The 27,148-nt window shown below is 50.3% G+C and overlaps 15 protein-coding genes, 1 long non-coding RNA gene and 1 other non-coding gene across 20 annotated transcripts in view; 10 read left to right on the plus strand and 7 right to left on the minus strand.

The window, feature by feature from the left end:
* Window positions 1-14: 14 nt before the first annotated feature.
* On the minus strand, window positions 15-1,129 carry LOC112350036. Its single transcript, XR_002993618.1, has 5 exons — window positions 1,013-1,129; window positions 776-937; window positions 591-655; window positions 211-536; window positions 15-145 (listed from the first exon to the last, which is right to left on the minus strand). It is a non-coding gene; the product is annotated as an uncharacterized LOC112350036 (long non-coding RNA).
* Window positions 934-3,332, plus strand: LOC112350035 (heparanase-like protein 3). The gene is made up of 9 exons (XM_024685482.1): window positions 934-1,180; window positions 1,266-1,302; window positions 1,360-1,543; window positions 1,624-1,772; window positions 1,834-2,067; window positions 2,158-2,341; window positions 2,401-2,526; window positions 2,581-2,683; window positions 2,753-3,332. The coding sequence occupies exons 1-9, from the start codon at window positions 962-964 to the stop codon at window positions 3,101-3,103; spliced, it is 1,587 nt and encodes a 528-aa protein (XP_024541250.1). The 5' UTR covers window positions 934-961; the 3' UTR covers window positions 3,104-3,332.
* LOC9656597 (actin) lies at window positions 3,201-5,113 on the minus strand. The gene is made up of 5 exons (XM_024685483.1): window positions 4,923-5,113; window positions 4,750-4,815; window positions 4,268-4,661; window positions 3,589-4,202; window positions 3,201-3,519 (listed from the first exon to the last, which is right to left on the minus strand). The coding sequence occupies exons 2-5, from the start codon at window positions 4,807-4,809 to the stop codon at window positions 3,454-3,456; spliced, it is 1,134 nt and encodes a 377-aa protein (XP_024541251.1). The 5' UTR covers window positions 4,810-4,815; window positions 4,923-5,113; the 3' UTR covers window positions 3,201-3,453.
* Window positions 5,114-5,425: 312 nt separating this feature from the next.
* On the minus strand, window positions 5,426-6,977 carry LOC9656598 (ribulose-phosphate 3-epimerase, chloroplastic). Its single transcript, XM_002980706.2, has 9 exons — window positions 6,831-6,977; window positions 6,663-6,783; window positions 6,463-6,603; window positions 6,290-6,403; window positions 6,160-6,238; window positions 5,985-6,094; window positions 5,880-5,936; window positions 5,747-5,816; window positions 5,426-5,671 (listed from the first exon to the last, which is right to left on the minus strand). Exons 1-9 carry the CDS (start codon window positions 6,953-6,955, stop codon window positions 5,622-5,624), a joined length of 867 nt encoding a protein of 288 aa, XP_002980752.2. The 5' UTR covers window positions 6,956-6,977; the 3' UTR covers window positions 5,426-5,621.
* A 114-nt stretch (window positions 6,978-7,091) lies between these two features.
* Window positions 7,092-8,270, plus strand: LOC9656599 (proliferating cell nuclear antigen). The gene is made up of 4 exons (XM_002980569.2): window positions 7,092-7,487; window positions 7,552-7,704; window positions 7,763-7,860; window positions 7,921-8,270. Exons 1-4 carry the CDS (start codon window positions 7,169-7,171, stop codon window positions 8,140-8,142), a joined length of 792 nt encoding a protein of 263 aa, XP_002980615.1. The 5' UTR covers window positions 7,092-7,168; the 3' UTR covers window positions 8,143-8,270.
* Window positions 8,271-8,311: 41 nt separating this feature from the next.
* LOC112350056 (BAG family molecular chaperone regulator 6-like) lies at window positions 8,312-9,466 on the minus strand. Its single transcript, XM_024685529.1, has one exon. It carries the CDS (start codon window positions 9,464-9,466, stop codon window positions 8,312-8,314), a length of 1,155 nt encoding a protein of 384 aa, XP_024541297.1.
* A 244-nt stretch (window positions 9,467-9,710) lies between these two features.
* Window positions 9,711-10,649, plus strand: LOC9655926 (thaumatin-like protein 1b). The gene is made up of 2 exons (XM_002980570.2): window positions 9,711-9,756; window positions 9,810-10,649. Exons 1-2 carry the CDS (start codon window positions 9,711-9,713, stop codon window positions 10,586-10,588), a joined length of 825 nt encoding a protein of 274 aa, XP_002980616.2. The 3' UTR covers window positions 10,589-10,649.
* Window positions 10,589-12,311, minus strand: LOC9655927 (E3 ubiquitin-protein ligase AIRP2). 2 transcript variants are annotated; one of them, XM_024685481.1, is made up of 5 exons: window positions 11,897-12,311; window positions 11,639-11,789; window positions 11,351-11,417; window positions 11,052-11,286; window positions 10,589-10,929 (listed from the first exon to the last, which is right to left on the minus strand). In XM_024685481.1, the coding sequence occupies exons 1-5, from the start codon at window positions 11,980-11,982 to the stop codon at window positions 10,758-10,760; spliced, it is 711 nt and encodes a 236-aa protein (XP_024541249.1). In that variant the 5' UTR covers window positions 11,983-12,311; the 3' UTR covers window positions 10,589-10,757. The 2 variants fall into 2 exon arrangements, with proteins under 2 accessions (XP_024541249.1, XP_002980753.1); XM_002980707.2 differs by having other exon boundaries at window positions 10,589-10,968.
* Window positions 12,312-12,509: 198 nt separating this feature from the next.
* LOC9656600 (UBX domain-containing protein 1) lies at window positions 12,510-13,891 on the plus strand. The gene has a single exon (XM_002980571.2). It carries the CDS (start codon window positions 12,612-12,614, stop codon window positions 13,839-13,841), a length of 1,230 nt encoding a protein of 409 aa, XP_002980617.1. The 5' UTR covers window positions 12,510-12,611; the 3' UTR covers window positions 13,842-13,891.
* Window positions 13,892-13,992: 101 nt separating this feature from the next.
* Window positions 13,993-15,142, plus strand: LOC9655928. Its single transcript, XM_002980572.2, has one exon. It carries the CDS (start codon window positions 14,210-14,212, stop codon window positions 14,627-14,629), a length of 420 nt encoding a protein of 139 aa, XP_002980618.1. The 5' UTR covers window positions 13,993-14,209; the 3' UTR covers window positions 14,630-15,142.
* A 50-nt stretch (window positions 15,143-15,192) lies between these two features.
* LOC9655929 (histone H4) lies at window positions 15,193-15,694 on the minus strand. The gene has a single exon (XM_002980708.2). It carries the CDS (start codon window positions 15,612-15,614, stop codon window positions 15,303-15,305), a length of 312 nt encoding a protein of 103 aa, XP_002980754.1. The 5' UTR covers window positions 15,615-15,694; the 3' UTR covers window positions 15,193-15,302.
* Window positions 15,695-15,898: 204 nt separating this feature from the next.
* On the plus strand, window positions 15,899-17,232 carry LOC9656601. The gene is made up of 5 exons (XM_002980573.2): window positions 15,899-16,329; window positions 16,419-16,450; window positions 16,506-16,599; window positions 16,665-16,723; window positions 16,786-17,232. Exons 1-5 carry the CDS (start codon window positions 15,954-15,956, stop codon window positions 16,954-16,956), a joined length of 732 nt encoding a protein of 243 aa, XP_002980619.2. The 5' UTR covers window positions 15,899-15,953; the 3' UTR covers window positions 16,957-17,232.
* Window positions 17,129-17,220, plus strand: LOC112350108. Its single transcript, XR_002993655.1, has one exon. It is a non-coding gene; the product is annotated as a small nucleolar RNA snR60/Z15/Z230/Z193/J17 (small nucleolar RNA).
* Window positions 17,233-17,756: 524 nt separating the features above from the next.
* LOC9655930 lies at window positions 17,757-18,742 on the minus strand. Its single transcript, XM_002980709.2, has 2 exons — window positions 18,317-18,742; window positions 17,757-18,246 (listed from the first exon to the last, which is right to left on the minus strand). Exons 1-2 carry the CDS (start codon window positions 18,534-18,536, stop codon window positions 17,819-17,821), a joined length of 648 nt encoding a protein of 215 aa, XP_002980755.1. The 5' UTR covers window positions 18,537-18,742; the 3' UTR covers window positions 17,757-17,818.
* A 1,406-nt stretch (window positions 18,743-20,148) lies between these two features.
* On the plus strand, window positions 20,149-21,434 carry LOC112350099. Of its 2 annotated transcripts, none has more exons than XM_024685756.1 (3): window positions 20,149-20,279; window positions 20,328-20,754; window positions 21,020-21,434. In XM_024685756.1, exons 1-2 carry the CDS (start codon window positions 20,153-20,155, stop codon window positions 20,705-20,707), a joined length of 507 nt encoding a protein of 168 aa, XP_024541524.1. In that variant the 5' UTR covers window positions 20,149-20,152; the 3' UTR covers window positions 20,708-20,754; window positions 21,020-21,434. The 2 variants fall into 2 exon arrangements, with proteins under 2 accessions (XP_024541524.1, XP_024541523.1); XM_024685755.1 differs by having other exon boundaries at window positions 20,935-21,283.
* A 1,516-nt stretch (window positions 21,435-22,950) lies between these two features.
* LOC9656602 (proline-rich protein HaeIII subfamily 1) lies at window positions 22,951-23,616 on the plus strand. Its single transcript, XM_024685753.1, has one exon. It carries the CDS (start codon window positions 22,951-22,953, stop codon window positions 23,614-23,616), a length of 666 nt encoding a protein of 221 aa, XP_024541521.1.
* Window positions 23,617-23,916: 300 nt separating this feature from the next.
* LOC9655931 (pentatricopeptide repeat-containing protein At4g21190) overlaps window positions 23,917-27,148 on the plus strand; it is a 98,339-nt gene continuing 95,107 nt past the window's right edge. Inside the window, exons 1-6 of one of the 2 annotated variants that reach the window (XM_024685750.1) lie at window positions 23,917-24,155; window positions 24,222-24,320; window positions 24,373-24,516; window positions 24,565-24,777; window positions 24,837-24,991; window positions 25,052-25,192. In XM_024685750.1, the coding sequence (XP_024541518.1) occupies window positions 23,943-24,155; window positions 24,222-24,320; window positions 24,373-24,516; window positions 24,565-24,777; window positions 24,837-24,991; window positions 25,052-25,172 (945 nt within the window). In that variant the 5' untranslated portion in view covers window positions 23,917-23,942 and the 3' untranslated portion in view covers window positions 25,173-25,192. Of the gene's footprint in view, window positions 24,156-24,221; window positions 24,321-24,372; window positions 24,517-24,564; window positions 24,778-24,836; window positions 24,992-25,051; window positions 25,637-27,148 lie in introns of those variants that run through there. The other variant, XM_002980575.2, reaches the window with a different exon arrangement.

The raw sequence follows: 27,148 nt of genomic DNA on the forward strand, positions 1-27,148 counted from the left end.
CGCATTGGAATAAGTAGCGGCGAAGATGATAGAAAAATTACCAGAATTTTGCAAGCTGGACCATGGCAAATGTGACATAACATGGCTACTTCCAAAAGAACCGCTTAACTTAAATCGCCCATCTCTCTTGCTTTTGCGTTTCCTCCTAAGAAAACGAAAGCTTTCCAAGGGTCAAAGTTTCGCACCAAGCAATATAGATATCGAAGGTACCTGCGATTCCTTTCTTATGCTTGAAAAGTCGTGCGCGCTAACTCTTGCGAAGGAAGGAATCAGTTCCGCAGCAGCAATCCGACAAGTCGCTTGGAAGTCATGAGGTGCGCCAACTGATTGAGCTGGTCCGCGGGCCAAGGAAGTAATCGTCCAAGCCGACCCTGACGCAAAGGCCAAGACTGTAGATGACGATGACGATTGCTCACCAGCAACGCCTACAGGAAGAATGAGAGTTACTTTGAAGGAACACAAGGAGAAATGACGAAGGAAAGACTTATCTTGACAACGAAACCAAAGGTACCTCTGCTTCTCAAAAAATTCTCTTTCTGGAAGCGGAAAAATTAGCTAGAACGGGAGAAAAGGAAGGCTGCCACACTTACAACACTTTGTTGTATAGTCATGTACATGAGAAAGGTGGGTCATGCCATCAGGCTCTTCATCTTCACTGCAAGCGGAAAAGATGAAAAAAAGAAAAAAAAAGAGAAAACGTAAGGTTTTGAGCAAGGGGAAAATAAAAAAGAAAGTAGACAAGGGGTTTTGGTGACGGCTGTTCCGAGTCACTCACTTGTTTGCCTGCATTTGCTTGTCACATGAAAATCCGCCATATAGTATCCATTTTTCCAAGGAGCCACTCGAAAGGGGCCAATATCGGTGTTTTCTCTCTTCTTCGAGCGATGAATTCAACCTCCTCTGTCCTTCTTCCTCTCCAGTTGCATCACCTATAGTGCTGCAGCCATCAAAAGTATCAGTCATGCAACACCCGGCTCTTGCAGCTCTTTTCATTCTCGCAAATGTCGCTTACCAGGGAGTGCATTCGCTCGAGATGCAACGAGTTGTTCTCCAGATCAACACCACCTCTCCAGTGGCTCGAATCAGCGAGAACTTCATCTGTGCGACGCTCGACTGGTGGCCACCCGAGAAGTGCGACTATGGATACTGCAGCTGGGGGCGAGCCTCGCTTCTCAATCTGGTAAGCACAGAAAACAGAGCACTCGCTCAATGCACAGCAAAAAGCTAGATTGAAAATCGACTTGCCTTTTTCTGTCTCCGTCCAGGATCTCTGGAATCCAAGGCTGGTTAACGCTGTCAAAGGTGTGAGCTTTTTCCACTGGAGATGCTGAATTCGATGCTTGACACTCGTTTTTCCAGGATTGTCTCCATTACTGCTGAGACTGGGAGGATCACTCCAAGACCAGATTATTTACGAGGTTGGTGTCAGGCCGGGGCCATGCTTACCGCTTCAAAAGCAGCCTTCAGCCATGTTTGGATTCACAGGCGGATGTCTCAACATGTCCCGATGGACGGAGCTAAATTCCTTTTTCGAAAAGACAGGGTGAGTCGTGATTGCAGAAAAAGTGAAAGCGAAGTTACCTGTGACTGAGATCTGCGGAAATCCTCATCTCGTCTTCACAGGGCTCTGGTGGCTTTCGGTCTGAATGCCCTCTACGGAAGGACCAAGTTCGGAGACAACGGTTTCAAAGGATCATGGGAGTCCTCCAATGCCAGGGACTTGATGAAATTCTCTCTGGACCATGGCTTTCCAATCGTAGCTTGGGAACTCGGTAAGTGATATCATCTGCTGCTTTCTCTGTCCGAACGCATGCTGACTCCTCGGAGCTTCAGGAAACGAGCTAAGTGGAAGCGGGGTCGGAACCAGCATTAGTGCCAAGCAGTACGCGGCCGACATCAAAGAGCTTCGTTCCGTCGTAGATCAAGTGTATGCGAGATCCACCATCAAGCCTCAAGTGGTAGCACCGGATGGTTTCTGGGATTACGGCTGGTTCCATGACTTTCTCCAAAGCACAGGGCCCAACGTCGTCAACGCCTGCTCCCATCACATCTACAACCTCGGACCTGGTAATCAGAGCATCACGCATCAGAGACGAGAAAAAAAGAGAAGTACAGAAACACTAAAACGGGATTAAAACATGTTTCTTGCGCCTGTAGGAGTTGACACACACCTCATCGAGAAGATAGTCAGCCCGAGTTACCTTAGTCAAGAAGCAGGGACCTTTGAGGGAGTGGAGAAGCTGATGAAAGCGTATGGAACCGAGGCCTGGGTTGGAGAAGCCGGAGGAGCATACAACAGTGGTCACCACAACGTTACCGACAGATATGTCTTCAGCTTCTGGTAAGAAAAGAAGATATTGGAAACCGTTAGAACACTATCTAATACTTGCGAGCTTACAGGTACCTCGACGAGCTGGGGATGTCTGCATACTACAATACCGCAGTGTACTGCAGGCAGTCCCTGATAGGAGGCAACTACGGACTCGTTGATCGCACATCATACGATTTGAATCCCGACTACTTCTCGTAAGTCTGTCGCGTTTTTCCCGCTTTCTAACACGTTCCTTTCGTCGCATTCAGGGCACTGCTTTGGAAGAAGCTAATGGGCCGGAACGTTTTCTCTGCAACTGCAGAAAACACACCGTACCTACGAACGTACGCACACTGCCTAAAAAGCAACCAGGTATACCAACTAAACTCCAGCAAAAACTTACACTTAGAAAGCCAACCTCTGATGTTTGTTTTCGGGCAGGGAGGATTGGCAGTCTTGATAATAAATCTCAGCAACTCAACGCAGTACTCGGTCGACTTAAGCCTCACTCACAGTGAGAAGGACTGCTCCTGTAATAAACCAAGAACGAAGAAGTTAGCCGGAGCTGGAGTAAATGCTGAGAGGATGGAATACCACTTGACAGCTCCAAACGGAGACTTGCAAAGCCCAGTAATGCTGCTGAACGGGAAGCCACTCGTAGCAGGAGCAGATGGTAGCATACCAGAGTTAACTCCGGTGACAAGAACAAGTTCCTCGCCGGTTCTGGTGGATCCATACTCGATTGTCTTCGCGGTAATCCCAGAAGCAGGTGTCCAATCGTGCACACAATAGTCACCGTCGGGGCCTGCAACAGAGAGATCACATCAATAGATACCGTCCAAACAGGAAAACAACACAGCCAAAGACAAACGAGAAAAAAAAAAGAGTGAAAGAGAAACAAAAACTTCCATTGAAAGAGAGAAAAATGCGAGACAACTAAGAAAAGTTTTCTGTGATCCTAAGGATGATGGAAAATGCAAGAGTCTTCAGCAGCAGCAGCAGCAGCTCTCTACCAACGTTGCTTATAGTATTTTTACAACCCTGCTATGTAACTTGAAAATTCAAACACAGTCCGTGGACTTCGCCTAAGCAAGGCTCACCAGATCTCAATTCCAATCATAAAAATCTCATCTTATCTTCGCTTAGAAGCACTTCCTGTGCACAATCGATGGGCCGGACTCGTCGTACTCGGTCTTGGCAATCCACATCTGCGAAGGAAACAGTGTCAAAGACCGCGTGCAAAGATTGATAACCGTAAGAACAAGAAATCCACTTACCTGCTGGAAGGTACTCAGCGAAGCCAAAATAGAACCTCCGATCCAGACGCTGTACTTCCTCTCAGGTGGTGCAACAACCTTGATCTTCATGCTGCTGGGAGCAAGAGCAGTGATCTCCTTGCTCATACGGTCGGCGATTCCAGGGAACATAGTCGAGCCGCCGCTGAGCACAATGTTTCCGTAGAGGTCCTTACGGATGTCGACGTCGCATTTCATGATCGAGTTGTAGGTGGTTTCGTGAATACCCGCAGCCTCCATACCAATCAGCGAAGGTTGGAACAAGACCTCCGGACATCTGAAGCGCTCGGAGCCGATAGTAATCACCTGTCCATCCGGGAGCTCGTAGCTCTTCTCGATCGAGGAGCTGCTCTTAGCCGTCTCCAGCTCCTGCTCGAAGTCGAGCGCAACGTAGGCCAGCTTCTCCTTCACGTCGCGGACAATCTCACGCTCGGCGGTGGTGGTGAAAGAGTAACCGCGTTCCGTCAGGATCTTCATCAGCGCGTCGGTAAGATCGCGTCCAGCGAGATCCAGACGAAGGATAGCATGCGGGAGTGCGTATCCTTCGTAGATGGGCACAGTGTGAGTGACGCCATCACCAGAGTCGAGGACAATACCTGAAAGAAAAAATCCAAAGAAAAATCAGACCCGGAGTGGAAGTATTACTGCATGCGACACTAACCAGTCGTCCGGCCGCTCGCGTACAGTGACAGCACCGCCTGAATAGCAACGTACATTGCTGGAACGTTGAAAGTCTCGAACATTATCTGCGTCATCTTCTCGCGATTCGCCTTTGGGTTCAGGGGAGCCTCGGTGAGGAGCACCGGGTGTTCCTCGGGAGCAACTCGCAGCTCGTTGTAGAAAGTATGGTGCCAAATCTTCTCCATGTCGTCCCAGTTGGTCACGATACCATGCTCGATGGGGTACTTGAGCGTCAGAATTCCACGCTTGGACTGGGCCTCATCGCCCACATAAGCGTCCTTCTGACCCATTCCAACCATCACACCAGTGTGTCGCGGGCGACCCACGATGCTGGGAAAAACCGCACGGGGCGCATCGTCTCCAGCGAATCCGGCCTAGATCCACACGAACAAACAAACAAGAAAAAAATGCCGATGGATCAAGAACTGCAAAACCAAAAAATCTATTTTCCAAGATTTCTACCTTGACCATTCCCGATCCATTGTCGCAGACGAGAGGCTGAACATCCTCGGTTTCCGACATGATTCCCTGCACAGAAAAGCGGGCCTCAGGCTAGGGTAAAAATTCCCAATCCCAAATCCCTAGCATGGATGCAAAGATCTGGATTCTAGATCTCGGCCAGAGCTAGATCCTACCTCTTAGAGCAAAGAAAGAGCGGATTCCAGCAAGATCCGAGATGCCGCAGCCAAGGCGCCGATGATAGCCGCCTTGCGCCTTGTCCACGCAAAGAAAGAAAACGAGAGAGCGGGCGAATAAACCCTAGCCAGTCGAGACACGTTCTACAAATTTCACCACGTTGGGCAGCACACACGGCGTGATCGCCGGTTCGAGTACAGTCCCCGCCACAAAATGCCAGCCCTCGGATGCAACCGGATATTCCAAACCACCGGCTGCAATCATGGCGCCCACGGCCGTTGGATGCGGGCAGAAGAAACGATCGCGGCCGCTCGTTCCAATCCCCGCGCGCGGGAGAAAGGCCATTGAATCTGGCGCTGTCAATGGGCCAGGTGGCAGCTGGCGAGTTGTGGACGGTGGTGGCCAGCGCGGACAAAAAGGAGCATATGCTTTCCATGCTAGCAAAAGAAAGAAAAAGAGGGAAATGGATGAATTATAGGGACCACCACATGGACTCTGCCTATAGTTCTTTTAAAAGATAGAGCCATTTGCGAGGTTCTTGTGAGATTTTGATGATACCTTACATACACCTTGGATTACAACGTTATGATATTATCTACAAGCCTTAAGCCACCACCACATTATTATTATTTCCTGTGCGCGGTAGCCATCGATGCATGGAGAACGAACGGAACAAAATTCTCCATTTTCTCGGCAGCTCAAGCGGCAACTGCCACCGGCTTTTTGCTTGTTTTGATGCCTTTGATCGCTGCCAAGCAAGAAAAAAAAATTTTAAAAAAAAATCGTGAGCAAAGTACGATGATGTTTCGAAAGTTTTGGCTACCTTCTGAATAGCTCTTGGCACCAAAAACTGCTGATCCTGCTACAACGGCATTCGCACCAGCTTCAATCACCTGCGAAGTTCACAGACTGTAAGCCAATCGATCCAAAAGCTAAAAAACAAAAAAAAAACAGACCTTGTAAGCATTTGAGGGAGTTACTCCACCATCAACCTCGATCCACGGGTTTACTCCCTGCAAGTGTTCATAAGTCTATCGGCGATCACAATCCAAGTTACAAACCTTCTCAGCGCACAACCTCTTCAAGTCAGAGATCTTCTTTACTTGGCTCTCGATGAAGCTCTGTCCTCCAAAACCGGGATTTACTGACATGATCAGCACCAAGTCCACAACTGCAATCGGAAAAAGATTTCTTTTTAGCGACGAGCATCTCTATAATACAAGACAAAACGCTCACCTTCAAGCACGTACTCGATGGCTCCCAATGGCGTGGCCGGGTTTAAAACAACACCAGCTTTACAGCCGAGATCTTTAATCTGGACACGAGAAGAAACCATTAAAAACTCATAGGATACTCCGCAACATACTTGATTGATGGTACGATGTAAATGGATAGTGGAAGCATTCTCACAGTGGACACTGATGATATCAGCACCCGCCTTCGCGAAATCGGGAACTCTTTGCTCGGGCTCCACGATCATCTGAAAAGAAAGTATGAACTTCAAGCATGCCACAAACTCATAAATGAAAAGCCACGAACCAAGTGCACGTCGAGAGGAAGATCAGTGACAGGTCTCAAGGAATCCACAACCAGAGGGCCGATTGTTATGTTTGGAACAAACCTTCCATCCATGACATCTACATGGATCCAATCACACCCTGCTGCTTCCACTGCTTTAACCTGGAGCTCTAGGCTTTTAAAAACTTCTTCTTTAGAAGGAAAAAAAAAACATATTTCACCTGTTCTCCCAGCTTCGAGAAATTCGCAGAAAGGATCGATGGCGAGACAATCACATCCTTCTTTGAGAATTTGTCCACCCGTGAGGATGCATTGACTTGTAAGCTGAATCCTCTCCCCTGGCTGAGGAAAATCCATGAAATTTGCCGACTGTATACAGAGACTCATACCTCGTCGATGATTTCGCAGTAGAAATCCGACCGCAATCCTGATTGCGCCCCCAGAACGAGCTCTGCGAGCTCGAAGGAGACGCCACAGCGAGCGCGGCATTGTGCGCCATGAATGTTCCAGCCATCCACTCACGGAAAACTATAAACCCTAAAATGAATGGACAATAAAGAAGGATTGCAGCTCTGCCGAGCCTTAGCTACGGCATCCCAAAGCTACTCTAAGTTCCCGCCAAAATTTCAAAGTGAAAAGGGGCTCTAGGGTTTTTGCGGTGCAATTTTTAGGGTTTAATCGCTCGCGCATTTCTTGGCTCTTCTCTCTTGGCAGCGCCGCGGCCGCGATGTTGGAGCTCCGTCTCGTCCAGGGAAGTCTTCTCAAGAAGGTACTCGAGGCCATCAAGGATCTCGTGAATGAGGCGAACTTCGATTGCTCTTCCACTGGATTTTCCCTGCAAGCCATGGATTCCAGCCATGTCGCGCTCGTGGCGCTGATGCTCCGGTCCGAGGGTTTCGAGCACTATCGCTGTGATCGCACGATTTCCATTGGGATGAATCTGACCAATATGGCCAAGATGCTCAAGTGCGCTGGAAACGACGATATCATCACCATCAAGGCCGACGATGGCAGCGACACCGTGACCTTTATGTTTGAGAGCCCCTGTAAGTTCTTGTTTCTTCGTTTCTTGTTCTCCAAGCTTAAGTTTTTCTATCTTTGTGTTTCCAGCTCAAGATAAAATCTCTGACTTTGAGATGAAGCTCATGGAGATCGATAGCGAGCACCTGGGAATTCCAGACACAGAGTACCAATCGAGCATCAAGATGCCATCCCAGGAATTCTTGCGCATCTGCAAGGATCTTAGCAGCATTGGCGACACAGGTACTAAAGAACTCTCGGAAGTTTTCTATGATCAAAAGTTTATATCTATTCGTTCCAGTGATGATCTCTGTCACCAAGGACGGCGTCAAGTTCACAACTTCCGGGGACATTGGCACCGCCAACATCGTGTGCCGCCAAAACACATCGGTGGACGAGGTAAACTGCAATGAAACAACACACTGATTCTAGCGTGTGTGGTTTTCACTATTTTTCCAGCCCGATAACGCCACGGAAATCAAAATGCAAGAACCCGTCTCGCTCACGTTTGCGCTGCGCTATTTAAACTCGTTCACCAAGGCAACGCCACTGGCCAACATCGTGACACTGAGCATGTCTGCCGATCTTCCCATCGTGGTGGAGTATAAGATTGGAGATATGGGATACGTGAGGTACTATTTGGCTCCCAAGATCGAGGAGGACGACGCAGCAGCAGCCTAGAAGCTTTTTTTTTTCCCTTCGAGCTTATTGAGAATCACTCAAGTTTTTAAAAGTTTGCGATCTCTATTAGAGCTTTATGGAAGAACTGTTGGAAGTTTAAAATCGTCTACAAAGTTTTAGTGTAAGAATCTAAAGTGTTAAAAGATTGCAAAAACCATTCATATCTATTTCATTGAGAACTTATCCAACATTGCGAGTTCGCAGTCTTAGAAGAGTCTAGAAGAGCTCTCTCCAAGTCGTGGACTCTCCTCTCAAGCTTGGCGATGGTGGTGTTTTGCCACTGGATCCCTTCCAGGCACTTGGCCACCATCGCCTTGAGCTGCGCATTGTCCTCCATGAGCTTCTTCACCACGTCCACGTCCATCTTCTCGCCACCTTCCATGCTTGTTTGCCCGGAGATTTGATCTTGCTCGACCGCTTCACACGAGACTGGAACTTCCTGGTCAATCTTCTCGGGGCTGCGAAGATCTTCCTCCTCCGAGATCGTGCTCTCCGGCTCGGTGTCCATCGAGTCCTCGGCATCGCCGCGCTTGACGATGAAGAAACCATCGTCCTGATCGTTCTCCGCGTCTTCGATCTCGATGTCTTGAGCCTCTTCTCCATCGGGGTCATCCTCCGCGTCCTCGATCTGGATGTCCTGAGCTTTGCTTCTGTTCTTCTCGTGCTCTTCTCGATCTTTGTCCTCCATGGGCTTCGAGAATTGCTGGAGCTCCACGATCAAGGCCTTCCTCACTTCCTTGACGAGGGGCTGGACAGCGTCGATCTCGTCCAGCTTCAGTAGAAGGAGCGTCACGCGCTCGTTGAGCATCATCCTCTCCTTGCGATCCTCCAGGATGGCGTTAAACTTGGCAGCATCGGCCACACTCTCCCTGATCACCGCGAAGTCCTTCGCGATCGCCTTGATGCTGCGCAGCTGCTTGATGGGCTTCCATCGCCTCACAAGAAACCCGCGAAACACCGCCTGGATCTTCCGGGCCGCGTCGTCTTGGGATTGAAACGTGAAGATCTTCTTGGGAATCTTCTCGGGCTTGGCTGCTGCCGCCGCCGCCGACCTCTTGGGAGAAGGAACCCTAGCTTCCTCGATCGGGATGTCGATCACGGGCTCCTTCCGCGGAGGAGACTTCCGCGGCGCCGGAGAAGAAGGTTTGCGAGCCTCATACCTTGGATCCCTTTGCTGCTGCTGCTTCTTCGGACCACCGCCTCTGGAGAAATTCTGGGCGAAATTTGGCGCGTAGAACGAAGAGAATGGATCGAAGGGTCCCTTCGATCGACCGCCAAAGCCGCCCCAGCCACCATCACTGAAGAGATCATCCATAAACGCCATTACCGAAGAAGAAAAAGGATTTCTACAGAACCCTAAAGCTACCACGCGGACTTTATTTGCAAATCCTTTTGGGAGATTCTAGAACGCCCCAGATGGTTTCCAAGCATATTCCCCTTCCAGTCTCACAGCATATTCGCTATTTAAAAATTTGATCTTGGCGGAAAAGCTACTCCAACAACGCACTAGCGCTTGGATACAAATTCCTCGCGCCTCCATATCCTCGCTACCATATCCTCGATCGGATATGGATCAGCTAGTATCATTGTTTGTGGCGCTCACAGTTCTTTCGGGCAAGTCTCTAGGATTTCTATACCTATTACTGATCAATTCCATGCCATCGCAGGATCCGTGGCACACCAGACGAAGATCAATCTCTACAACGCGTGCCAATTCCCCGTGTGGCCGGCCTGGATCCCCAATGCCGGCGTTGCCCAAATCGCCCCCGGGGGCGCCAAGATCCAACCTTACGAGTCCATTCATCTCCTCGCCCCCTGGGGCTGGTCTGGCCGATTCTGGGGTCGAACGGACTGCTCCTCCTCCATCGCTGCGATCAATTCAAGCAACACGGCTAACAACCACACGATGAACACGATGATCGACTGCGAGACAGGGGACTGCAATGGCGAGCTCGGGTGCTCCTCGCCGGGCCTTCCTCCCGCAACGCTAGTGGAATTCACCCCGCTGCGCGATCCCCACGCGCTGCTCGACCACTACGACGTCTCACTCGTCGACGGCTACAATCTCCCGGTCAGAGTCATCCCCTCGTCGGGCAGCTGCAAATCCGCAGGGTGCAGCGCCAGTGCCGCCGATCTCCTCGCGCGCTGCCCGCCCGAGCTCGCGATCCGGAGGAGCGGCGGCGACGCGGGCGTGATCGCCTGCAAGAGCCCCTGCCTGGCGTTCAAGGAGGACAGGTACTACTGTACGGGCGAGTACGGCAGCGCACGGAAGTGCCGCCCCAGTCCGTACTCGCGATGCTTCAAGCGCTCTTGCCCGGACGCCTATAGCTACGCGTTTGATTCGCTCGACTCGGGCTTCGCATGCCCGTCCGGGGCCGAGTACACGATCGTGTTTTGTCCCAGGAGCTATGGCCATGGATCCAGCGAGAGTTCTAGTTCCTGGTGAGAAAACACCGTATAACTTTTCATATATTAATTTACAGCGCATGGAACTTGAATTGTGTGCCTATGAATTGAAGAATGCCTGGATCGATCGATCGGACCTATCATCTTTTGTTCTTGGTTTTGGAGTTTCACTTTGATGTATGATCTTTTGCTCTTGGGATTCGGGGTTTTCACTTGATGTGGGAGTCGTAGATCGTGAATAAGCTGTCGGTGATGAGCAGTGGCAGCTTGTCAATGTACATGAACAGCCGCTGCAAATTCTCCCGCGACAGTTCCACCATGTCCTGCGAGTCGGAAACATCGGTGAAAACCCACAAGTCCCGCGAATTCACTCGCTTCAAGCTGTCACGGCAAAACGGACACGATTGAGCTCTCGAATGCCTGGAACCAAAAAAAAAAAAAAAAAAAACAAAGAGAACGAACAAAGTAGAACATCTCTAAAGACCAAACTCTTGGAAACGTACCATTCTCTGTAGCATCGTATACACATTGCGTGATTGCATCCCGGCAGCGCGATTTTGCTGTTGGCCTCGAGGCAAATCCCACACTCTTGCTCCCGCTCCACGTCCAAATCGCTCATCCGCCCCCGTTCCTCGTCGCCTTTCCGCTTAAACTTCTCCAGGCACGCGGCGCGCTGCTTGATCGCCTCCACTTCCGTGATCCCACCTTGCAACTGCTGCAAAGAAGGATAAATATACGCTGGAACAAGCACAAATCTTTCCAAAATCACTTAACGGGCTCTTCACTTCGTCTACAAGCTTACCGTAGAACTCCCGTAGGCTAGCTTTTCGTTCGTGCGTGGACATGGTGGTTGTGCCATCCACATAAACCTGCGGATCATTTACGAGAAACCAGCCAGTCAGTGTGGATCAAACGCGCCAAACTATTAAAGACAGGATAAAATCAAGAAGAAAAAGAAGATCTCCAGCACAGAATGCTTGCTGACCTGAAACAATTTGCCGGATTCTAACGACAAAAACTTCCCACAGAAAACAAAAGAGGGGAGAGATTCGAAGTTTACGACGATCTAGAGAGCGAAAACTAAACTGACCTTGTAGATGAGAATTCTTATCAGGCCCAAAGCTCCGGCGAGGCTACAATCCGTCCAGCGAACGAGAAAGAGGAAGAAATGCGCCGCGGGGCTGTAAGAGAGCCTCATCTGGAGGCAAGCGCCATCGTATCCTCTTGGAAACTCGGATGCCCTGCGAAAGAATTCATCACAAAGTAAGAATCGCGAAGAAAAGCCCTCAAGAACACAAGAACACCAATATGCTATAGAACGAGCAGAGTTTCCACTGATCACACTTACAATGTGTTGGCGTGTTGGATGTCCGCCTCGAGTGACTTGAGAGACTCCTTGAAAGATTTGCCATGGCGCTTTGTCACAAGGATCATCTCGCAAGTAACCCCCTCTCACTAGTTCTTAATTTTGGATTTTTTCCTCGATTCACTTCACGGAGAATCCCTGCCTCCACTGTGGATTGGAACCTCTGCCATCCAATCCCTTTCCCTTCTTCCCCGGAGCCCTATCTCTTTGGCAAGTACCGCATTTGGGGTGCATAGCTCTCCCTCCTCTCTCTCCCCGCTCTAGGAAAGAAATCCAGCAACGAGAAAAAAAGGAAACAATCCCGCAAGAAAATCGGGAATTCCCACAAAAGGCCTACCCCACGGGCGATGCGATTGGCGATCGACCCCGCCCAGACGCTGCGAGGAACGCAAAGAAGCCGCTCAACCGCAACACGAAACAAAGCCAGCCACAGGGAGCTTTTTCACCGGGGTTACTTACCGCACGCCACGTGTCAGGGCGGGCGCTGACGTGTCCGTGACGCAGCGAACACGTGGCGGATTGCCGGGGCCGTTGTGGGGCCCAACCGTGGCACCAACGTGTCGCCAAATATAACAGCTGGAAAAAATACGTGTGAGTCATCCTTTATTGTTTGATCTTAGCGACGACCATTTTGATTTGATAAGGGTTTGATATATAAGGGCTTGGTTTTAGGGTTAGGGTTTGAGAAGGAAGAGCTATGGCAGGACTTTCTCTTCAGTGTGGAGATTGCGGCGCGGCTCTTCGGACCGTGGAAGAGGCGCAGGAGCACGCGGAGATCTCAGGCCACGCGAATTTCGTGGAATCAACGCAAGCGGTCCTCAATCTGGTATGCACAGCCTGCGGCAAGCCCTGCCGATCGCAGACGGAGGTGGATCTCCACACCAAGCGCACTGGCCATGTCGATTTCGCGGACAAGACGGCCGAGGCGGCCAAGCCCGTGGTCCTGGAGAGCGGCAGCAAGCCCGAGATGATGGACGTGGATCCGAAAGAGGAGATGCAAGCTCCGGAGGTGAACCAGCAGCTCCTCGAGGAGCTGGAAGCGATGGGATTCCCGCGCGCTCGATCCGTCCGGAGCTTGTTCTACAGCAAGGCCGAGAACTTGGAAGGCGCTGTGAATTGGATCGTGGAGCACGAGAACGATCCGGATATTGATGAGGAGCTCTTGGTTCCGGCGAGCTCGCTAAAGCCGGCTCTCACTCCCGAGGAGGCCAAGGCTAAGGCGCAAGAATTGGTGGAGCGAGCACGGAAGAAGAAAGAGGAGGAGGAGAAGAGGCTGGAGAGGGAGCGAGAGAAGGAGAGGATCCGCGTCGGGAAGGAGCTCCTCGAGGCCAAGCGCAAGGAGGAGGACAGCGAGAGGAAGCGGATCCTCATGTACAGGAAGGCGGAGAAGGAGGAGGAGAAGCGCGCGAGGGAGAAGATCCGGCAAAAGATCGAGGAGGATCGAGCGGAGAGGCGGCGGAAGCTGGGCTTGCCGCCGGAAGAACCCAAGCCGGCTGATCAAGCAGCAGCGCCACTCGCAGCTCCAGCGGCAGCTCGTCCAGCAGACGAAACCAAGCCAGTCCAGCAGCCAAAGGCAGCGTCCAAGGCCGAAGAGCTCCGGAGCTGCCTGAGATCCATCAAGCAATCTCACAAGGATCAGGACGCGAAGGTGAAGAAGGCGTTCCAGACGCTCCAGACTTACGTGGGGAACATTGGACGCGCCCCGCAGGAGGAGAAGTTTCGCAAGATCCGGGTGACCAATCCCACGTTCCAGGAGCGCGTCGGGGATCTCGGCGGCGTCAAGTTTCTGGAGCTGTGCGGCTTCGAGCTGGACCCGAGCGGCGAGTTTTTGAACCTGGCGGCCCAGAGTGTCGACATTGGGGTGCTGAGAGCCGCAGACAAGGAGCTCTCATCGGCGATCACCAATCCCTTCTTCGGCGTTCTCTAGACATTTTCCCCAAGAGCCCTAAACATTTATAAAGTTAAAGAACCCTAAAAGTGATGTTTACGAAGAACCCTAAAAGTGATGTTTCCGAAGAACCCTAAAAGGTCATTGTCTAAAAATAAGTAGATGACGGAATATCCTCACGCGGATATACAAGCAGGGACACAAAGGACGAAAGGGCTTTTCTTTGCGTATACAGGATGATGCGGCGGCGGAATCGATCGCAAGTGGCCAAGATCCCCTGGCTGCCAGATCTGACCCCCTTCGACGACGATGGATCCGGGTTGATTTGACCGTTCGCCTTCCTTCCCCCGTGCTGTCAAAGATTGACGCTTCTTGGGGATCGTCTCGTCTCCTCTCGTTTGTTGGCGATGGCGAAGCTGACACCAGGGATTGTTGCGGTGATTATGGTGTCTGGGAGCGTGATCTACATCGCGGCCAACAGGTTCCACCGGCTCAAGCAGCAGAATTTCGAGGATCTGGCGCCCGCCGCAAAGCCCAAGAAGAAGGTCCGCTTCTCCGACTCGGTCGTGGAGCCCAAGGGCGACAATCGCGAGTTTCGGAGGTCTCGCAAGGCTCGGGGGAGCGTCAATCAGGAAATTTCGGATCAGGGAGGCGAGCCGGCGCCGGCACCGAGCGCAGCTCCAGAGATTTCGGTGGATCGAGCGCCGCCGCCCGGCGATCACCGGCCAATCTCGAAGAAAGTGGAGGCGCTGCTGGGATCCAATCTGCCCGCTAACAGGATCGCGCTCTACTCGGACAGGTATCACGATCGCCTCCTCAAGGTCTGACGCGAGCGATTGATTGATTGCCCGGCTCCTCCTCTCCCATTCTTTCTTTCGGTTCGATCGATTGTCAATTTTCTCTCTAACTCCACCGATCGCCACATTCGTTGCGTGACCTTTTCTCTTCCGGTACTGGTTTTCGTTTTTTTCCTGTTCTACTCTTCATTTTCCCGGCAAAAAGGGGGCTTTCAACATCTGGGGTGTCCTTCGCTTGGCTGCTTCGAAAAAAATTCGTGCGTGGCGACGACGGCCTCCCTCCACTTGCAGCTCCGAGTGGGCGGCGCAGCGAGAGAACAAGAGCAACAGTCAATCTCGCTGGAATCATTGGCGACGGAAGAAATCCCAGTAGCCAATGCGAGCGTCTCAAGATAAGAGATCCTTTCGTGGAAAGAGCAAGAACAATTGGTTATAGTGGTCGGTGGTGACCGGTCAGTGGTGATCCAGTGGTCAGTCTCCACCCAATTATTGACGGACTTCTTTAAGCTTCCATTCTTATCCAACATAAATCTTTGGATCTAAGCTTAGATTGTCTACATTGAAAAAGATTCCATTCCATGAACCCTAAAATCTCGAGACAAAACAAAGGATTTTTGGAACTATAGTAGTGTCCGTACAGAAATGCAAAAGAGAATTTACAAGCCTGGGGCTCACTCCCAAGATTGCTTGCGTGGAATTCGCCCTAGCCGCCAAAGCCGTACAAGGTCCTACCTTGCCTCTTGAGTGCGTAGACGACGTCCATGGCCGTGACCGTCTTGCGCCGGGCGTGCTCCGTGTAGGTGACCGCATCCCTAATGACATTCTCCAGGAAGATCTTGAGCACGCCCCGGGTCTCCTCGTAGATCAGCCCGCTGATTCGCTTCACGCCGCCACGGCGAGCCAGGCGCCGAATCGCCGGCTTGGTGATGCCCTGGATGTTGTCGCGGAGATGCTTGCGGTGGCGCTTGGCGCCGCCCTTGCCCAAACCCTTGCCTCCCTTGCCTCTCCCAGACATGATCGATCTTCTAGATCTAGAGAAGAACTGGAGACTTACTTGGGAGGAGGCGCTGCTCGAAGATAAAAACTTAGAACTGTGGAAACCTAGAATCCGGGGAGAGCTTATATACCTCACGCGCGCGATGCCCAGGCGCTCGATTGAAAGCACAGATCCAACGGCATCGCGGCTCGGATCGATGACGTGGCGGAGTGCGTTTGAAACGAATTGGCGGGAGTGTGTTTGCTTGTGCTTTCCTGGGAGGGAATCGAGCGCTGGACCTCCTGCGTTGCTATCTGCCACGTGTCGTGATCCCCGTCACAAGGCTAGAACCCTAATGTAGCACGAAGTGGGGGAAGGATGCAAACTGCGACGGTGTGTAGCAGCCACACGGTAGGGTTTGATCGGCGGCGCTGCGAAGTACTGCGCACGCAATGCAGGCCACGTATCATCCAGAGATTGCCGGCACAGAGTAGGAGGAGATTGATTACCGCCGCGGCTGGAAGCTCCGGGCCGAAGGGCGATGGATTCTCAGGTAGAGATTTCCTGGCGGAATTCGATGATCTGCTCAAGTTTAAGCCGGCTGACAAGGAGCAGCAGCAGGCGTCGACGAGCAGCGCGCTGTCGGATCTTTTCAAGGTGATGGACGAGAAGAAGAAGCCGGATGATAGCAGCAAGAGCATGAAGTTTGGGACATTCAAGAGCTTGGATACGGAGGACAAGCAACCCAAGGCTGGTAAGAACTTGCATTGCTTCTTTTCGTTTCCTTTTTCGTTGCTAGATCGAATTGTTGGTTTTAACTTCTGGATTGATTGATCGCTGTAGGGAAGGTCAAGAAGGAGCGGATCACAAAGAAGGTGTGACATTCCTCGTCATTTTCTTCTCTGATTCTTTTTCTCTTGCTTTTGGCAGTTTTTTGGCTCGTCTCCCGGCAAAATAGAAGTGAAGGAAATTGTCGACGCCTTTAAGCTCCATGAAGCCGATGTTGGATCGTCACAAGTTCAAGGTACGTTTTCCTTCCCATCCCAGCAATTGTTTCTCACTTTTCCCGGGGAAAAACATCCTTTGTAGTTGCGCTCCTCACCCAGCGGATCAAATACGTCGCAGCTCATCTCAAAGACAACAAAAAGGTACGCCACCAAGCTCCCAGGATGTCGATCTCGATCTCTTACAAGGAGTTACCAAATCGCAGGACTTTTCATCGCAACGGGGGCTCCGCGCGATGGTCGAGAAGAGGAAGAAGCATCTCCTATACCTGCGAAGAACAAACATGGACGGCTACAAGGTGGTGATCGCCAAGCTGGGCCTCAAAGACAACCTCGACAAAGCGAGACTGGCAGCGTCTGGCCGCCGGGGCCGTTAAAAAGATTGTGAGCGCCACGTCAGTTGTACACGTCATTCTAATTCTGTCACGTCAGCCCTAAATGATCTTTGTTGGCCACGTCAGCCCTAGAACTTTCTAGGGTTTTCGGGCTAGGGCTTGGGGGCGCCGCGAAGGTCGAGTATTTGAGAGAGGCCGTAGCGATGGTAGCGTGTTCTAGCGCGTGATGATTACATAGTTCAGATGAGTCCCACAATGGGCGCTGACTATAAGCACTATGTCTTTCGCTCCTATCTGACGCTTTGATCTTCCTCGGTATTTTTTCGGGTTTTCCGTGTTGTTCTTGGGTGGGCGGCTTCTCTAAGTTAGTCGTAAGGCTTAACTCTGTGCTTTTCGGCTCGTTCCCTTGAAGCCAAATGTCTCTGTCCTGCATCAAACGCGCTTCCTCCTTCATTGTGAACTGGATGCGCTGTGATTTCGGAGCAGGACACATTGACACGAAAAGAGGGTGTGCTGTGATGACCAAGTTTTTCGTGTTTGATTTATCGTGGCCATGATCACGACAAAAGAACATCTAAGGGTCTGAGCTCCCGCCAAAGCCCTCGCTTGTTTGCGATGACTTTTGCGCTTTGTTTTCTCGCGGTTGTTGGTTTGTTTCTGGCGATCGAGACGGACACGGTAAGGCAGAGAGGTGAGATCTCTTAAATGCTGCATGTTTGACCAAACTCCTTCAAAGTCGGAAAGTAGACAAGGAACAAGAGAGGACCACGTAGCGGTGTTTGTTTACAGCCCAAAAAAAAAACTCATGTCAATCCCCAGGATTTCCATCCATGGACTCCCAAGACACCGCGAAGAACTCATCAAACTTCACTTTTGAGTATGTGTATACAAGAGAGAAAAGAAGCTAGTTGTGGTTGGCAGTCCTCGGTTGCGGAGGATTCGGGGGGCCGAGGTGGTACGCCTTTGTAGTGACGACGAATTTCCGGGGCCGAGGGGGTTCCGGGGGGTCGAGCTTGTAACCCTGCGTGCTCTTCTTCGGAGCTTCTGGCGGCCCCAACGTTAGCGCCTCGCGCCTGGCGGGAGTGGAACAGAAGGCCAGCGCTTGGCTTGGCCGGAACACGAGATCACGCGGCTGATCGAGTGACGCGGACGTAGCAAATGCTGCCGCCGGAGTGGCGCAAGAGTCGAGAGCTTTGCTCAAGAACTGGACGGAGCAAGCGTCGAACTGTGGTGGGATTTGGGCCTGGAATTGCCCCGTCTCGTTGGTGCTCACGACGGTGGAGTGATCTGGATTCCCGCGGTTGCCGACGCATTCGATTTGGATCTCGGCCTCTGTTTGACAAGTACCATGGATTTAACAGTGAGACCACAACTCTCTCTCTCTTTCTTGCTTTATCTTTACCTGAGAAGACTATGCTGTTGCGCGTGAGCCTCGCTTCCAGGCAACTATCGCAGTAGACTGTGCCAAACAGGATCCTAATTGAAGAAGAAGAGGAAGAGCGGAGAAATCTTCGCGCATCTAGCGATACCGCGTGAGATTCCAGCGCCAATACGAGTACCACTGCGAGCAGTAGACCCGAAGGAGAAGAAGATTTCAAAGAAAGGAAGATTGGGACAGCCATTCAACTCATATATATATATAGGGGTGTGTGTGTGTGGGTGTGTGTGTGTGTGTGGACAAATGTGGGAAAAAAATTTCTTGTGAGCCCCTTTGGTGTCTCCTGATCCTGCTTGTTATTCACCCACCTTTCTGATTTCTCCTGACACTGCACTAAATGTGCAGGTTTTAGACATGAGCTCTCTCTTGCTACTACCTTCTTTTTATCCCTCCCTCTCTCGAATCTACTGCTCCTTGAGCTGCTGCTGGTTCACAAGCCCCACAAAAAATTTTTTTTTTTTTTGGCCGCAAGAGGACATGTAGGCGGAGATATAAGCAATTTGGTCAACACGGAGGAATTTAAGGTTTTTCAAAGTTTCTGTAAGAGCTCAAAGTAGAGACCAGCGTTAAAGAGGGCGAGCACTATCTCTTGATTATATCATAGAAAAGTAAACAAGGCAAAGGGGATGGATTGATTCACAGAGATCACGAACGCTTTGGGCCGAATTCTAAATGGAGCGGCTGAGATCATGATCAAGATTCACCACGAGTGGGCAAATACGCGACCATCTCCCAAGTCAAAATGCGGGTGATTACTTTTAGGATCACGCCGAGGAATCCCTGACTGCTAAACAAATCCAAAGGGGAAGTTGACAATGAATGGGGAAGCTTGCCTGCCAGCTCGCACCACCTTTAAATTTAAGCTCGTTTTTGTCGGTGTTTTCTCGATCTTCTTCTTATTTAACTTTACACTCTCGTTCTCTCTCACGTGGTACCAACAATGTACCTTTAAGGATGAATCGATAGACAATTTTCCCAAGATTGGCTCTCATTTCCAATCCACTGTTGGAGATTGCGCAACGAGATTGTTGCTTTTTGCTTGGGGAGAAGGGAGATTTCGTTTGAAGTGTTCTTCTTCTGTAAAGCAAAGGTGGTGGGCGTGTGTGTGCGTGCTTTCCATGATTGCGTACATGATTGAGTGGAGCGTGCACTATAAGGAGCTCACACCAAGAGGGGCTTATTCCCATTGGAGGTTGGCGAATTTTTCATACCCCCATTCATGTCCCTTCGCACAGCAAGAACAAAAAACCCCCAGAAAAAACGAGGCATGCGAACCACCGCCACCTTGGATGGATGATTCGCAGCTGATGATTTGCATGAAAGCCATACAGTGAAAATTGGAGCTTCTCTTTTGTCCCCAATTTAAAAAAAAACATACTCAAAAAGATGAATTATTACTCTAATCGTCGCTGCTCACCCAATCGTCACCAGTTAATCAATCAGTAAAACAAGAAAAAAAAAGTAGTGCGAATTTGACCGAGGCATTGTTTGGAAGCATAGGCACAGGTGATCGATCGATTTTACACTACTATACAAGACTGGGAGGCCGTAAGCATTGTCCTCTTGCTTTCGGCCAAACAAAAATGTAATCGAACTTCTTGGTCGGTAAAAAGGAACACTTTCAAAGTCAAACAGAAGCTTGTCACCGTGTTCATCAATGTTTGACTTGTGACAAGGACTGGCACTGATATATTCCCCGGATCTTTAGGTCAGGGCTCGAATCGCGAGACCCATGTAGCCGTTGGAGGGAGATTTAAAGCTACCTCGGATATTCGCTCGCATCCTGGGATTTTAGGGCTCATGGCGAGGAAGAGGAGGGCGCTGGCCGTCAAGAGCAGCAATGCGAGGGCGGGGGAGGAGGAGGAGGACGCGGCGGCGGCGGAGGATGATCGCGTGGCGGAGCTGTGCCGGGCGATAGATTTGCAAGGTGAGAGGCTGCATTCGGGGGGAAATCTCTCAATCTTGGTCTCGACAGTGCAAGCGAGGGCGACGGCGATTCGAGCCATCCGCGACGCGCAGATCGCCGAGTTCCTGGCGCAGCTCCAGCTCCAGCAGGCGAGCTTGTCGGAGGAGATGCTGGACATGCCGATTTGCGACTTCCTGGAGCGGTTCTGCCCTAACACCGAGCTCGTGTGCAAGGAGAGCGGAGTGGTGGAGATGAGGAAGAAGAAGCTGCCGACGAGCGATGCCGGGGACCCTCTGGCTTCCTTGTTTGCGCTCAGTGCGCTCAAGAACACTAGCTCCACCGCCGCCGCCGCCGCCACCGCCAAAAAGAGCTCCGCTTCCTTCTTTTGCACGCCGCGAACCTTGGGTGGTGGGATATCCTCGAGCATGAAGACTCGAAGTATGCGCTGAGCTTGAGAGGCTGGGCTCTTGCACCGAACAACCATTCTTTGGATCAAGTAAGTGTTACGTTTTTCTTTTCTCTTCCTCTCCTTGTGTATTGAATTTGTGTTTGCTTTCTCTTGAAATTCTTGCGGTTCTTTCTATTTTGTCTTTGTTCTTTGCTTCAAGTCTCAATCTCTGCTCTCGCTTTGTTATGTCACACAATTACTGACAAAATGTCCCTGTTCCTTTCCTAGTTTCCATCGTGGACGGGAAGGAGGACAGGTAGCTGGTCTTGTTGGATGGAATCAGGAATCTCATATTGTGTTGCTCTTCTGTCAGATCAGTCAATCAGACGTTCTTCTCAAATTGATGTGCAACAAGACAGTATGTCCATGCATCACTTCGAAGTTTCAGGTCTTGTCATGGAAGGGATATCCGTTGTTTCCGTCTTCCTAGCCGGAGCTGGTCATTTGGATAGGCATGTGTACTTTTCGATGGGAGTGACACTATGAAATAGGTGTCATGAGTTCGGAAGTTATCGTCACCTTGAGGAAAAAATCTTGAGCAGATAATGGCTGCCTCAACAGGATATCAATGGTTTGACTTTTTGGTTCACCTGACAGGGATTGAACCTGCTCCGGAAACAGACGTTCATTTCCTATCGACTTGTCATTTGGGCCGACACTTGGCTCTGTAACCAGTTATACACATAGGAAAAGTGCTGGTGCTGCTTGCCGCAGCTCCGATGGAGATCTTCTTGCTGGGAGCTGGGAGCTGCTCGCTCAAGCGCATGACAAGCCAACTTGTTGCAATCCGGGCATTTGCTATCAGACTCCTCCGTTTATCGGGGCTTGCTATCCGTGAATTTCATGAACACCATGACAATGGTCCGCCATCCTTACGGGGAAGGGTAACGCCGTGTATATAAGGGCAATGTTGGGGAAGAGAAACGCGCCAGAGGCTGTCGCTGATTTTCTGGGAACGGTGCGAGTTAAGCAGGATCAAGTCAAAGGAAAGTTAACAGAGGTACGACATACAGAGTGGCGACTGAGACCCGCGTCTAAGATTGCTGCATCGCATTTTCTGTCCAGGGGCTGTGGCTAGTGTGGAAGTTTCAAGGTTACCATACTTTGAATCACTACATGAAACAAAAGACATTTCCAGAGAATCTCTCAAAGCAACTTCTCGGAGACAGTGTAAGGTTGTACGCCTTGGCTAATATTAGATGTTGGTAACAGGGTTGTTTTAGGCCACAAACAAGCGTTATGGCTCTATAAACCAACGACAAAATGCTCTAATTCTCCGAATTATAATGACTCACTTGTTATATAACCTACAACAAATCCATAGAACCAGTAAGCATGTTTGCCGCCGAATGTCTTTTAGATCTTGTTCTTACTTTATCCCCAGGCGTTGTGCACTGTGATGTAAAGCCATTAAATCTAATTCTCGCTGGTGATATGGATACTTTTAAGCTTGTCGACCTTGGCGCATGTGTCAATCTACGGTCGGTTACAATTACGTAAGTGATGAATTTTTCGCAAATCATGCTTTTCAAATGAAAATCTCAAGTACAGGTTCCGAACGAAACAATCATGGACCCAGATTATGCACCTCCTGAGCAGTACGTCATGCCGAGCTTGTAAGCCTGCGTGCTCTTCTTCTTGTTCGGTGTCGGAGCACTATCTCTTGATTATATCATAGAAAAGTAAACAAGGTAAAAGGGATGGATTGATTCACAGAGATCACGAACGCTTTGGGCGGAATTCTAAATGGAGCGGCTGATCGAGATTCACCATGAGTGGGCAAATACGCGACCATCTCCCAAGTCAAAATGCGGGTGAATACGTTTAGGATCACGCCGAGGAATCCCTGACTGCTAAACAAATCCAAGGTAAAGGGGATGGATTGATTCACAGAGATCACGAACGCTTTGGGCGGAATTCTAAATGGAGCGGCTGATCGAGATTCACCACGAGTGGGCAAATGCGCGACCATCTCCCAAGTCAAAATGCGGGTGAATACGTTTAGGATCACGCCGAGGAACCCCTGACTGCTAAACAAATCCAAGGTAAAGGGGATGGCAGAGATCACGAGCGCTTTGGGCGGAATTCTAAATGGAGCGGCTCATCGAGATTCACCACTAGTGGGCAAATACGCGACCATCTCCCAAGTCAAAAAAGCTTGCCTGCCAGCTCGCACCACCTTTAAATCTAAGCTCGTTTTTGTTGTAGAGACCAGCGTTCGTGGAAGAGTTTACTACAATCGCAATGGCCTTGATCGCGTCCTTGACCAACAAAATGTTGCTCGTCGCTGCTCTCATGGCCGCAGTGGTGGTCGACTCCTCCAGGATGATCCAGCGTCTCGTTTTGCTCTCGCCACCAACGGGGCCTAATCCGGGCGGGAACTCGAAGGATGTGGACGAGGTGGCAATGGAATTCATCTCTCCGCCATCCGGTCCCAGCCCTGGTGGTAACGGTGGATCGCGGTTTGAGGTCTCAAAGCCCCGGACGCCATCTCCTCCGGCCGGTCCGAGCCGAGTCCACAATGGAGAGGGTCAGTTCGTCGTCTCCAAGCCCCGCACAACGCCATCTCCTCCGGCCGGTCCGAGCCCAGTCCACAATGGAGGGGGCCAGTTCGTCGTCTCCAAGCCCCGCATAACGCCATCTCCTCCGGCCGGTCCGAGCCGAGTCCACAATGGAGAGGGCCAGTTCGTCGTCTCCAAGCCCCGCACAACGCCATCTCCTCCGGCCGGTCCCAGCCCAGTTCATAGAAGGCCCGTTCGTCGTCTCCAAGCGCCATCGCCTCCGTCCGGTCCCAGCCCCGTCCACGACGAGATCGATCTTCACTTGGTTCCAGCGGGTCCGAATCCACTCCACAACTTTGGAACCGTGTTCCATAGCGTTCCGGAGGGGCCAGATCCAGTTGGAAACTAGGGTGGAGCTATGGTCTTCTATTGATCTTTTCTTGCCATTCATGCTTGTTTCTTAATCGTCGCCCAACACTTCGTTTTTTTCTGGCTCAATTGCATCCTCTCTTGGATAAATATTGTAATTACTTGCAAAGAAATAGACAATGCTGAATTAATCGCCCCAGTGTTCTTTGAGATTGCTCTTCCTAGATTCCAAAGCTGGCGCTAATTTGTTCTCGGAATTTCTGAACGAACGGCAAAGTTGGCGCTAAATTTTAAAACAAACGAGAGGGATATTCGGCCCTTTGTGCTAGATTTAGGGTTCTTTCATGAGACAGTGGCTATGGCGGAATGCCGCTGCTGCGCGAGCTGGGATATTTGGCTGTCGATCGGGGGGCCTCTCCAGCTGCGCTCTATTCGGCGTTGAGAGCAGAGGTGCTTACGCGATTTTCTTGCCCGGCGTCAAGACGCGACGCACAGCTTGATCTTTGTGAGGCACAAGAAGCTCCGGCTCAGGCCTACGACGAACAAGGTTCTGGCGCTGGAGAATGTGGCAAGTTGGAAGTAAGTTTCGATGCTTTCGGGGCGTGTGGAGTTAGATCTGATTGATTGAACTACGATTTGTTCCAGAGCAGGCAGAATGAAGTTCCGAATGAAAGAACTAAAGCGCCTTATGATGTGCTCCCGAGAAGAACTAAGATGCAAAGAGCACGGGACTTGGTGGATGCAGTAAGTTCTTCTCTCTTTATTTCTTCTGGATCTTTCAAAACTTCGTGCACAGGTTTTGCCACTTCCCGATGTCAAAGGGGAGATTTGGGCCGCTTGCGATACATGGATTGCCTGGGAGCTAAGATTTCCTCTGCATACAATCGAGATGGCCACTCACAGGCTCTTCCGGTTGAAACAATGGCGCAGAGTTATTCACGTAAGTTCTGTGAGTTCTCTGTTCTATCTGACTGGAAAAACGTCACAGGTGATCAAGTGGATGTTTAGCAAAGGCCATGGCTTTACAATGAACACTTATGGATGTCTCCTCCGGGCTTTGGACATTGATGGCAGGGTGGACGAGGTTGAGCACATCTGGCATACTTTTGTGGTGACGAAACAAGAGAGCGTCCCTAGAGTTATGTATGCTCGAATGATCACGACGTATGATCGGCGAGCATTGCCAGACAAAGCTATCAAGGTAGGTAGACGAAACGTTTTGCGATCGTGGTGGTGATGGTGTTTGTTTTGTGGTCGTAGATGTTTAAAGAGCTGGAGCTTTCAGGAACGAGGCCGGATCCAGCGACAATAATCAAGATCGGGAAGATTTATGAGAAGCTCGGTTTCACGAATAAGACGGCGGAGCTACTCGAGAAGCACAAGCCAACGAAGACGTTCATATCGTTTAAGTTCAGGTGAGCCTTGTGATTGGGCTTGGCGGAAGTTCTTACGCTTGTGATCCTGCGGCTGCTCAGAACGAAGAGTCACAAATTCATGGGAGTCCCGGGCCATGACAGGAGGCGACTAACTTCTTCGGAGAAACAGAAAAAGAGGAAACTTAGAGAACGTCTTGCTACGATCATAGACTTTAGCTGAGGCGAGCTTCTGGTCTTCTACTTTTTCTTCTTGATCAGGGGCAAATCTAAAAAAGTTTCTATAGGTTTTTTTTTTCCGGCAGCACCCCGTTTTTAAGTCATGGAAGTCCAAATCCATCCTTTAGCCGGCAGTGGTGCGAAAACAGTGGCGACAAGGAATCACCGAGCTCGTGTGCAAGGAGAGCGGAGTGGTGGAGATGAGGAAGAAGAAGCCGACGAGCGATGCCGGGGACCCTCTGGCTTCCTTGTTTGCGCTCAGTGCGCTCAAGAACACTAGCGCCACCGCCGCCGCCGCCGCGGCCACGGCCAAAAAGAGCTCCGCTTCCTTCTTTTGCACGCCGCGAACCTTGGGTGGTGGGATATCCTCGAGCATGAAGACTCGAAGTATGCGCTGAGCTTTAGAGGCTGGGATCTCGCACCAAACAACCATTCTTTGGATCAAGTAAGTGTTACGTTTTTCTTTTCTCTTCCTCTCCTTGCGTATTGAATTTGTGTTTGCTTTCTCTTGAAATTCTTGCGGTTCTTTCTATTTTGTCTTTGTTCTTTGCTTCAAGTCTCAAGCTCTGCTCTCGCTTTGTTATGTCACACAATTACTGACAAAATGTCCCTGTTCCTTTCCTAGTTTCCATCGTGGACGGGAAGGAGGGCAGGTAGCTGGTCTTGTTGGATGGAATCAGGAAGCTCATATTGTATTGCTCTTCTGTCAGATCAGTCAATCAGACGTTCTTCTCAAATTGAAGACATACTGTGCAACAAGACAGTATGTCCATGCATCACTTGGATGTTTCAGGTCTCGTCATGGAAGGGATCCGTTGTTTTCGTCTTCCTAGCCGGAGCTGGTCATTTGGATATTGGCATGCGTACTTTTAGATGGGAGTGACATTATGAAATAGGTGTCATGAGTTCGGAAGTTATCGTCACCTTGAGGAAAAAATCTTGAGCAGATAATGGCTGCCTCAACAGGATATCAATGGTTTGACTTTTTGGTTCACTTGACAGGGATTGAACCTGGCGTTCTTTTCCTATCGGCCACTTGTCATTTGGGCCGACACTTGGCTCCGGTTATATACATAAGAAAAGTGCTGGTGCTGCTTGCCGCAGCTCCGATGGAGATCTTCTTGCTGGGAACTGCTCGCTCAAGCGCATGACAAGCCAACTTGTTGCAATCCGGGCATTTGCTATCAGACTCCTCCGTTTATCGGGGCTTGCTATCCGTGAATTTCATGAACAGCATGACAATGTTGCGGAATGAACAAACAAATGTTTTTCTGATCCATCAACAGCAAGTTGGAGCATTTCCTTAATCAGCTGACCTATTTACATTGAGGCCTTCCGTGAAATGGATCTAGTAGGAAATATCGTCCACAAGCAACGGACCCGGCAATGGACCTCTATATTCCGCAACAAGACTCAGTCGGGTTTCTGTTCCAACAAAACATCAAACTTCCTTCTGGAACGAAATGTCTTACTGTAAAGCTGAAAGGGTCCTTGCCAGGAGGCCAGGTTCCTCCTCCACACGAGATGGAGGATCCACGGCATGAGTTATCACACCCAGAGCATGTCCAGAAGGAACCACACCACCCTAAGACATTCAATTAATTCTTCCAGTGTATTTGTACAATTTCTTCCACAATAATCTCATATAACAACTCGGCTCCATGAGAATTTCATGATGCCTGTGGTAATGCCTTGTTGTATGTCACTAGTTAATAGCTAATTTGTTTGTATGTGAGATTAACTGGGCCAAACCGTCGATAATCACCACTAGATAGAAAGCATGAAATTGTGAGTTCTGAAACAACTATGCATAGCTTCAGATAAAGAACAGTTTATTCATTCGACCATTAGATAGAAAGCATGAAATTGTGAGTTCTGAAACAACTATGCATAGCTTCAGATAAAGAACAGTTTATTCATTCGACCATTTGTGCTTGTACATGCTACTGATCAGTAGCAAGGGCCAACAAATGGAGGAGT

This window comes from Selaginella moellendorffii, unplaced genomic scaffold (assembly GCF_000143415.4).
Source record: "Selaginella moellendorffii unplaced genomic scaffold, v1.0 SELMOscaffold_45, whole genome shotgun sequence".
Lineage (NCBI taxonomy): Eukaryota > Viridiplantae > Streptophyta > Lycopodiopsida > Selaginellales > Selaginellaceae > Selaginella > Selaginella moellendorffii.